The sequence below is a fragment of the Arachis ipaensis genome, chromosome B02 (assembly GCF_000816755.2).
Source record: "Arachis ipaensis cultivar K30076 chromosome B02, Araip1.1, whole genome shotgun sequence".
Lineage (NCBI taxonomy): Eukaryota > Viridiplantae > Streptophyta > Magnoliopsida > Fabales > Fabaceae > Arachis > Arachis ipaensis.
Window position 1 is genome coordinate 87,265,775 of NC_029786.2, and position 10,516 is coordinate 87,276,290.

At 31.1% G+C, this 10,516-nt stretch overlaps 1 protein-coding gene across 2 annotated transcripts in view; it reads right to left on the bottom strand.

Moving 5' to 3' along the window:
- Positions 1,768-10,516, bottom strand: part of LOC107625609 (delta-1-pyrroline-5-carboxylate synthase) — a 14,445-nt gene continuing 5,696 nt past the window's right edge. The window contains exons 1-20 of one of the 2 annotated variants that reach the window (XM_016328291.2): positions 9,230-9,389; positions 8,595-8,666; positions 8,073-8,176; positions 7,612-7,714; positions 7,326-7,487; positions 6,790-7,067; positions 6,046-6,196; positions 5,784-5,948; positions 5,520-5,597; positions 5,090-5,179; positions 4,752-4,838; positions 4,545-4,631; positions 4,376-4,472; positions 4,189-4,292; positions 4,004-4,079; positions 3,268-3,418; positions 3,116-3,184; positions 2,540-2,606; positions 2,387-2,457; positions 1,768-2,224 (exon numbers count right to left, since the gene is read on the bottom strand). In XM_016328291.2, the coding sequence (XP_016183777.1) occupies positions 2,143-2,224; positions 2,387-2,457; positions 2,540-2,606; positions 3,116-3,184; positions 3,268-3,418; positions 4,004-4,079; positions 4,189-4,292; positions 4,376-4,472; positions 4,545-4,631; positions 4,752-4,838; positions 5,090-5,179; positions 5,520-5,597; positions 5,784-5,948; positions 6,046-6,196; positions 6,790-7,067; positions 7,326-7,487; positions 7,612-7,714; positions 8,073-8,176; positions 8,595-8,666; positions 9,230-9,295 (2,160 nt within the window). In that variant the 5' untranslated portion in view covers positions 9,296-9,389 and the 3' untranslated portion in view covers positions 1,768-2,142. Of the gene's footprint in view, positions 2,225-2,386; positions 2,458-2,539; positions 2,607-3,115; positions 3,185-3,267; positions 3,419-4,003; positions 4,080-4,188; positions 4,293-4,375; positions 4,473-4,544; positions 4,632-4,751; positions 4,839-5,089; positions 5,180-5,519; positions 5,598-5,783; positions 5,949-6,045; positions 6,197-6,789; positions 7,068-7,325; positions 7,488-7,611; positions 7,715-8,072; positions 8,177-8,594; positions 8,667-9,229; positions 9,390-10,516 lie in introns of those variants that run through there. The other variant, XM_016328292.2, reaches the window with a different exon arrangement.

Here is a 10,516-nt window from a genome sequence, read left to right on the forward strand (position 1 = left end):
GAAATGAATCTTCAAATTTTCTTAACAATTGAGAGGATAAAATGTGATTTCTCACCATTAATTTTATAAGTGATACTAAAAAAAATATAAGAAAAAAAGCAATAAAATCACACTTTACTCTTTCAATTTTTTTTAACAATTGAAAGGACTCGTTCTGTCAACCACGGTCATACTTTTTCTTCTTACCACTACTAGGTATTAAGATAAAAGTTATCGATTCAAATTAAAATGGACAGTTTGTAAGATCTATAAATATCACGCAGATAAAAAATCAGTTGTTATTATATTGATTATCCCACATTTATGCATGTTAGTCTGCTTATTTATATAAGGGAAAAATATAGATAACCAACAATATTTTTGAAAAATGTGTGAACAATGTGAATTAATAAGATTAAAAGAGTAAATTAATCTTAAATTTAATTAGTAACATTAAATTAGAGTGTAGTGTATTTTTATTTGATTAGCGATTATTCATATTGTTCAAGATGGCCATTGTTTACCTAACACTCCCTATATATAAAATCTTGGAATAAATTAATGACATCTGCCATTTTTCTTTTTCCTAAGCACTCCATGCCTATTAGTTTTTAGTATGCAAAGTTTAATTAATATGGTTTCAAAGTGTAGAATTATTTTAGGAGAAAAGCTCTGCATACAAGCCATTGTATGCTTTACAAGTTAATTAACGAATAAACCCCAAAAGTTCTTCTTCTTCTTCCTCCTCTTCCTCTTCTTCTTCTTTTCTTTCGTTTCTTACCTTCTCTTTCTCCTTCTTCTTCTTCTTGTTGCTGCACGTTCTTCTTCCTGTTCCACTTCTTCTTCTTCTTCTTTTCTTTCGTTTATTGCTTTCGCTTTCTCGTTCTTCTTCTTGCACGTTTTTCTTTCTCTTCCTCTTCTTCTTCTTTTCTTTCGTTTCTTGCCTTCTTCTTCTTCTTGCTGCACGTTCTTCTTCCTCTTTCTGTTCTTCTTCTTCATTTACGTGCTTTTCTCTCTGCTTTCTTTCTTCGTTATTCTCGATTTCCATTGTTTTTTGACATCAAGCTCTGAAATCGTTTTTGAAGAAGAAGCAGCAGCAGAAGATGAGGAGGAGAAAGAGAAAGAATTCTGAAATATGCATAAGGTGTACTTCAACGAATTTTTGGTGTATTTCTTAAATCCTTTAGGTGTATTTCTGTAATCCTTTGGGTATATTTCTATAATCGTTTGAGTGAATTTCTGTAACCGTTTGGGTGTATTTCTGTAATTCTTTGGGTGTATTTCTGTAATCGTTGGGGGTGTATTTCTGTAATCGTTTGGGTGTATTTCTGAAGTTCCATTATCTTCAAATTTGGCAAGAAAATTGTTTTCATGGAGGAAGAAGAAGAGTCGTTCATAATGCATGGTAAGTAGCGCGTTTTGGAAACAGGAAGTTGTTGAATAACGTGTGTTTTATTTACTCTTGAATGTGGAAGTGTGTAATGCGTTAATTAAGTGTAATGCGTGTGTTTTATTGGACTTGTAAGACTTGTAAGCCAAAAAAACTTGTATGTGTAGAGGCCTCTTATTTTAGACTATTAATCTATTAATTTCAAGTTTTGAATAATTATTAAACTAGTCGAAAGAGAATAATGGTGAATGTGTTAGTAAAATATCATATGATGATAAATGATATGATAAGAGAAGCGTACCCAAAAAGAGAAAATGATAAGAATACTAATAATGATGGTTAACGTTGTAAAGTGGCATGCTATAACATGATTTTGTAAACTTCTACCAACTTCGTGCTAAGGCAAGAAAAGAATAATAACTACATTATTATCAAACTTTTTTTTATCTTCTAACATAGGATTATTCAACTTCATATAGAAATAGTGAATACATTTATACGATCACTCACAGCATTGCTGTTTTGCATATCATGGAACACTGAATTAAAGAGCAACAAAAAGCATAGGCAAATAGTAACAATGTATATGATTATTTTATCCCCACTTGAACTTGCTCCAGGTTAGGAAAAATGCTCTGGAAAAAAGGGGCAAATAAGAGTCGAATATTATAGGCAGCATCTCAGCAACTTCTGTATATCAAAATAGAACAGAAGAGAGATTCCATTTAATGAGGCAAGCATATCTGAACTTCATCAGTTCCTTGTACACTAAGTTATGCTTTTAGTGGCAGTTCTTTATGAGTGTAATTCATTCCTCGATCGCCATCTACAACCTGACCATTTCCTCTTAGTATCCTGCATTATATCCAAAAAGATGCAAAAATCAGAAAAACACAAAAGCATAGCATAGCATAAAATTACGTAGTTTAGGCACCCCCATGAAGATAAATATAATTATTTAAGATACTATTCTGTTCAATATAACAAAAGCCAAGAGAGAAGAGCACAATTATGTACCATCTGTTTGTTAACAAACCCTCAACTCCTACAGGACCACGAGCATGAATTCGACTTGTACTGATTCCGACCTGTTCAACAATCGACCAAGAACAGATAAGAAAAGAACAAAACTACACTAATTAACAACAGGCTTATAAAAGGATACATTACCTCTGCACCAAGCCCAAATCTTGCTCCATCACAGAACCTTGTACTTGCATTGTGGAATACAGCAGCACTGTTTGCACATCCGATGAATGTGTATATATTAGAGAATGAACGACAGAGCGAGTAAACATATTTATTCAAGAATAGTGAAGAATAGAAACACATTGAAGCAGAATGTTAGTTCAGACTGAAAACTGAATTACACTCAAATTAAACATGGTTGCCATCCCACTATATATTTATATGAATCATTGAATCTGGAGAAACAATTATTCAAAAGTCAAAACTAGATGTGAGCTCTGTAGATAGGTAACAATAGATGTAAAAAAAAAAAAAACTACCATTGATGGTCTGGTTGTAGAGAAAATGTAAGAGAGGCAATAGTACATAAATCAATCCTAATATATGGAACTCAAAAAATGTAACAAGAAAAAGTAACATATTGTATAATGAATCACTTTGGGAAGTAATTGAATGGATATTCAAACAAATTATGTAAGCATTAGAAGAAATCCCAGCTTCTCATGATTTGAAGCAAAGGATCAAATGACATTTCTCAAAGAAAAGATATAGGCATACCTGTCAACTTGTCGTAAGAAAGTTTCAGCGACTTTACAGTCTTCAGTAACAATGCATTCAGTATGAGCACTGCATAAACGCCAAAGTATGAATGACTTTTAGACACTTATCAAAGAGATAATGAGAATAAAATGAAATGCAAGACCCTATACCTTCCATGTTGATGTATGTGTTCAATGGCAGCATATACATCGTCAACAATTTCGACCGTGCAAGCAAGTGAACTATACTCATGATGAAAAGAGCTCGTTTCCACAATATTTAGTAAGGCACTGGCTGTTGGTCCACCATACAGTTGAACACCTGCAAGCAAAATTATGGTTGTTTAAACACTTTGTTGTTTTTAAAGACAACTTAGCACAGCATTTCTTGCACCATTTTTACCCAAACTATTAAGTTTTAAAATAGACACTAGCATAGAAATATGACTATTTGGTACATAAAGGTGTCATACTTTTATTCAAAACTTTTCTTTATCAATAATAAATAGATTTTTCTTAGTCAATTTATAAAGTAAAATAAGTCACTAAGTTTTTTCACATGCAGATCTTTCTCTTTTGAGTAAAATCTTTTTTTTTTTAAGTTTATAAACTCCTTTTTCTTTATTCCTTTGAAAAATCACTTCAAAAATATATTTGACCAATCATTGTGATTTCAATTAAACTTTTGACTGTTCAATTTTAGTTGGGATCTAATTAGTGCTCTGGTCAATTTTCTTTCCTTAACATGCACATTTTACTTCTCAGGATGCAGAATATCATGAAACTAATATATCAAAGCTTCTTCTGATCCCATAAAGGTATTTAAAAAAAAGGAAGAAGAAATCAGAGTAAAGTTTCAACTCATATCAATTCTTCTCATCATAAATTTCCAATTGCAAGATCAAACCTTCACGTCGAAGTTCAAAAACAAGCTCATCAAGTCCACCATTGTTTATCAGATCCTTGTGTACAAGTAGAGTTTCCTATCAATATTAAAACATATTATATTAATTAGGATATTCAACAGATTCTATTCATATTATTCATAACGAGGAATAGGTGAATATGCTATTTTGAATCGATGTTAATTACCATTGCATTGCAGGCTGCAGGATAATCAGTCTTTGCATCCCTAACAATCTGCTTTGCCATATTAATATCAGCAGATTTGTCAACATAAACATGGCAAATTCCATCTGCATTATGAAGCTTATTACTCAATCTGAGAAAGAACTGGAATTTGTGTGAATACAAATTGGAAATCATATGTATATATTACCAGCATGACCAAGAACAGGAATTTTTGTTGACTCCTTTATTTGAGAAACAAGTTTATTACTGCCTCTGGGGACGACAAGATCTATCACATCATCCAGCTGAAGCAGAATAAAATTAGTGCAAAATCATCACAGGAAAAAAAAATAATAAGTTCAATGTGTAATATCCACCTTGAGAAGATCTGGAATTTCTTCTCTTGAAGTCACAAGCCCAATAAGTTTGTCACTGACAGTTTCGGGCATGACTGAAGTAATCACCTGATAATTAAAAAATATCCATATGGAAACATATCAATAACTATAATAAGAACAAAGAGTCAAATTTGATTCAGATTAAACTTATAATGTGGTAGCCTCAAGCAGAATAAATATATAAACCTTGTGTAAGACAGCATTTGATCGCCGGGCTTCCTTTCCACCTTTAAGAAGTAAACCATTCCCACTTCGAATTGCCAATGCAGCTATCTATTAATCGATTCCAACCACAAAAGAAAAAGAGGTGGAGAAACTTTACAATCAATATTCAAAACAACATACCCTAATCTGAAAAGTAATAGTCAGATATGTTATAAACTAAAAGGATTTATTGAAGCTTGGTAATGTAGCAAAACAACGATTAGATTTACAACTTTTATTTGTGTTCATGTCTTTGTCATTCTCAGAAGTTTAATTGAAGACCAAAGAAGAATGTAAGAGAATGGAAATCTTAAAATTACCTGAACAAGGGCATCAGGTCGAGACTCAAATATAACCAGGAGTACTCCCAATGGACATGATATTTTCTCCAAGATGAGTTTATCAGCTAGCTGAACAAAGAATGTATAAACAGTGAAAACTAATGCTGATTGTTGAACAGTAAAATGTATGGTCTGATAACATTTTTCTTTGTAAAGGGAGGGATATTCTTTTTCTTAGATCAAGAATCAAGATCAGAGAACATGAGTTACAAAACTGTATAGTTTAACCACATGAAAAAAGAAAATTGCTAAATCAGTTCAATATCACAGAGCCAATTATTATTTTACTTATCACTTACCATTTCAGTTTCTTTAACAAAAAGGATAAAATAATTAACGCATGAGGATTAATACAAAGAATACGGAGGATAAGAGACCCTCCTTCAAATAAAAGGGAAGGGATTTTGACCTCAGTTCTCTTCAAAATCTGACCAATAGGTTCTTCCATGTCTGCCAGCATGCGAACAGACCTTACAAGAGTAGAGATCTGTAAAATACAAAAACAATGATCAGAAATAGAAGAAGAGAATAAAAAAAATGCTCTCCCAAAAAAAAAAAAAATTGCAAAGTGAGAAATCATTGCAGACATGAAAACATGAAAGCCGAGTATTTTATGTTATGATGTTTTGATATTATTATATAATTATATAATATGCATTCAATTGTTTCTTGCCTTCTCAGGCTTTAGGGTCAAACGAGATATCAAAGATCTTTCATATCCAGCTGCCTCAGCAGCAGCAACATCTGCCTCGTTCTCAACCCTTATCATACCCTCATTTTTCTCCAATGCATCAGCTACTGCCAGCAATATTTTCCTCCTTTCTTCAGAATTTAGGACCTGATACAGAAAAAATTAATGTAATACAAATGAGTCACTGACTAATGCAGTTCAGCATTCCGCTTAAAAACTCAAATTTATCAAATAATGCACTTACCTGAAGTCGTCTAGAACTCTCCCGTGCAGCAACTGCCATGTCACGCGCACTCACTTCCTTTATGCTAGACCACAAATGTGCATCTTTATGAAAGACAGTACCTATTCTTTCCCCTTGAAGCACACGTATGATGTTATTTGTGGCATAGCCACTTCAACAAAGGTTTAAAATGCAAATCAAAGTCAGTAGAATGGAAAATCAATATGCATACTTGAAACTATGCAAATGCTGCTGGTATGAGAAAAAAAATAAATGAAATGAAAGACAGCACTGACAAAGGAAATCAGAATTACTAAACACGAATCAAAACAAAAAGAAAAAGAAAAAGAAAAACAATAAAAAAAGAGAAAGAAAAGGAAAACATTTTCCTTCAGTTTTTTTTCCCTGTAGCATTACATGCACTATGAGCTACTATAGATAGCATTACAGAAATTATCATTATGTTTATTTCAAAGTGGAGAAGTGCATTTGCAGGTCACCTCATATCCATAGACTGGTTTAAATGCTGTGTTAAAAGAAGAGGGGGAGGACAATCAAGGATAATATGTTGCAAACAGCTTCTTAAAGTAATCTATCTAATTCAATTTTTTTTTTTTTTCTAACTCAGGACCACAACTTATTTTGTTGAAATTGGGCTTCTATCAAAGGTCAACCCAAAAATCAAATGACTATAACAAGTTCTCCATAGAAAATTTCTTTTCAATGGAATATATCAACGAAAAGACAGCTTCAAATTCTGCATACCTAGTTATGATCACCGGGGTGCCAGCATAAGCAGCACAAACGGCGGCATTAACTTTAGCAGTCATGCCACCCCTGCCCAATCTTGACTTATCTCCAAAAGTAATTTCTCCTTGATGTTTCTCTTTCACATATGTGTGAATTAGCTTCGATTTCGGATCACTTGGAGGACCACTATAAAGGCCCTCAACATCACTCAATAAAACAAGGAGATCGGCTTTAAGTTCAAGAGCTAATAGACCCGCCAAACTGTCATTGTCCCAGAAAATACCAGATGAATCCTGCACATAGTGCTTACAATTAAAATTAATTACACATTACAAAGCCATCATGAAGATTGATTCAGCTTAGTGAAATTTTTGCATGTTCTGTTCTGTTGTAATACATATCATATCACAGCCAATAAAATCAATCCAACAGATTGTGCTTTCTTTTAAGAGAAAGGAGAGTTGAAAAAGGCAAATTGACTATACTATGGCAATAACAAACCAGCCATTGATAATTAAAAAAATAAATAGAGATAATTAAAATTAGCATACCTCATATGGTGCCTTCCTGGTACTAACAGCATCATTTTCATTGAAAATGGGGATAACCCTTAAATCTAATAACGAGTTCACTGTGTCAGACAGTTGTTTTCTAAAGCCTGAATCCCTAAAAAACCCATCATTCACAAGAAGTTGGGAAGAAGTCACATCAAGCTGCACCAAGAAAATATTATATCAGCATCAATATGAAGAATAAAATAAACGAATAGAGAAAAACACCAACTAATGTATGTTAGATTGAGAGCATAATGAACAAGAAACTTAATTTTGGTTCAACCTGGCTGAACATGGTATCGTATAGAGCCATGAGACTGCTCTGCCCAACAGCTGCACATGCTTTTCCATCAAACTCACCTTGAGGCTTTTGAAGATCAGCAAAGCTGCATGACAAGCAACCGATTTTCTTTAAAGCTCATGATTCATTACCTTCTATTTTTAATCTTTGCCACCTCATATTACTAGATAATGGAGAAATTTACATGAAATCCTTCAATCCTATGCAAGTCTAATTCCAATAACACTTTATGATAATTTATCTTTATGCTAATTTTTCTCTGCACCAAAGATGATATTAAAAATAAGAAAATATAAATACAGGGCCTTATTCACTCTTTATTTTATGTTGCATCAAAACTCATATTAACTTGCAATTGAAATTATGAACCCCACTTAGCCACTTGTGACTAATTAGAAATTTGAAAATGATAACATTGCAAGGCTGAAATGTTAGCTAGGAACCTGCTATTGGCCAATCTCCGATATCTAAGCCTTTGGCGGCCAAGACCAACAGCACCTGAAGTCACCAATATAACTTCATAGCCTTGTGTGTTTAGTTCTTTAAGCTGCAAATTTTCCAAAGAAGACACATCTTTCAGCCACAAAATATAATACTAAAAAATTCAATAAATATAAATAAAAATAAGAAAATCCCAGTTTAGAGGCTTCATTTTTTCATCATTTTTATCTATTTTTCCCTTCTAAAAGCAGTTGAATTTAGAGATATCAAATCATGGATTTTCTTTATATATACATATTTAAATGACATTTCTATTGTCCATATTTAGAAGATCCCCTGTCAAGTACAGTGACCAATCTCTAGTTAGATCATGATCCGGAATTTTAAAATGTTTTTAATAACTAAGGCAAGAATTGAACACTCAGACACTTAGTTAAGGGACTCTCAGCCCACCCTAGATTATACAATTTTTATTGATTGATTGAATCAACGAAATTATAAGCAACAATTTGATATATACATACTTGCTCGCAGAGAGAACCAAGTCTTCCCAGTGCTAATCTTCCATCACTTCTAGTAACAACAGCTGTTCCAACCTTCAATCAAGATGATGCAACAAAATAAAATTGTTAATCCAAAAAAGAAAGAAAGAACAAGGCATAACTCAATAAAAGAATAATGATAATATAGGATCATTTGGTTTTTCCAAAACAAAAAATCAACTATTGTAGTGAAAAAAATAAGTTTTCATAAAATAACCAAAGATATAAAAAACATCATTTTTTTCAAAAAAGCTAAACAAAATTATAAAAGCACTTCTCAAATAATCAGAACTAACACAAAACCAGTAAACCACCCACCACCAAAACAAATGAAAAGCAAAAATTAAATAAATAAAATCCAGTGACATAATCAACTATAAAGAACAAAAAAGTCATGCCATGAAGAAATGCCAGTGTTAGCAATCAGACAAAACAAAAAACAAAAAAAAATGATAAAAATAAATGCTCATCTTTCGCATTTTCCATTCATATTAATAATATAACACCTCACTAGAAAATGCATTATAAAAATGTTTTAAGAGAAATCAAAATAAATCATTCTGAAAAAGAACATATATAAGAGAAAATATGTAAAGTTAATCAAAAAAATAAAAAACCTTGACGACAACACGTTTGATATTCTTAACGAAAGCTCGAGTGGGATCAGGGGTGATGGAGTCCATGATTTTGGAAACGAAGAAGACCGAATCGCGTGACTCAGTGAACGAGTTCAGTGAGTCGGTGAGTGGGTGGGGGCGGATGTATGAGTGAAAATGGAGGGAGAGATTCAGCATGCATATATAGGTATCAGACTTTGGGAGACGCGGCGAAGAGTGACACGTGGACCAATAACAATTGTGGGTCCCACGAATCACGGATTCTGTTCAGTACTTCACTGCCCCTCTCTCTAGCCGTATTTATTTATTTTTTGTTTTGCGACAGACACCTGTCACTCCTATTAATATTACAACTAAAAAAATGGGAGTGTCTAACTATAGTTATAATGACTAATTGACTATTATGACTAAAATTTTAATAATATTTTTATTATTGTTAAACATAAAATTATATTTTTTATATTTATTTTTAAATTAAGAAATATTATTTTAATTTTAAAGTCAAATATATTTTTTATTTTTAAAATTTGTTAAAATATTTAAAAATATCTTTAAATTTTATTTTATTTTATTTTGTTTTAATTTTATTTTAAAATTTTTAAATTATATTAAATATATTTTTAACAACGAATTTTTTAAATAATTCTTTTTTTTGCTTCACTTGTTCACAAATTAAGATTAAATGAATTTAAAAATTCAAAATTTTTCAATTTTTTTATTTTTTGTATATCGTTGGAATTTTTTTTTCTACTATTAGAAAATAAATTATTTTTTTAGTTTAAAAAATAATAAATTTTCAAATATGTTGTTTCTAATATAAATAAAAGAATTTAATCATATAAATAAAAAATTAAAAAATAAAATTAAAATAAAATATATTTTATGATAATTTTAATAATATTTTTTAAATGTTATTAAAAGTATATAATCACTATCACATTATTATAGCCGTCATAGTATACACTTTAAAATAAATTTGTTATGGGTGTATATGATAATGGTGTAGGTGTATATGCCGAAAATAGATTTTATAATGGAAAATACAAGAATATAGAATAAGTGCTTGAACTTTTCATTTAGGCTAAAATAAACTTTTTACTGGGACAAAATATATTAAAAAATATTTTGTATCTTTGCATAAATACTTTTTACTCCAGTGATTTATTTTATTTATAATTGTCTATTATATCAATGAGATTCTTCTTTATATAAAACATAATTTTTGTCTGAATATAAAAAAAAAAACCTAAAAAATTTGTTTCCTTTATTTTATGAATTTAATTGTAA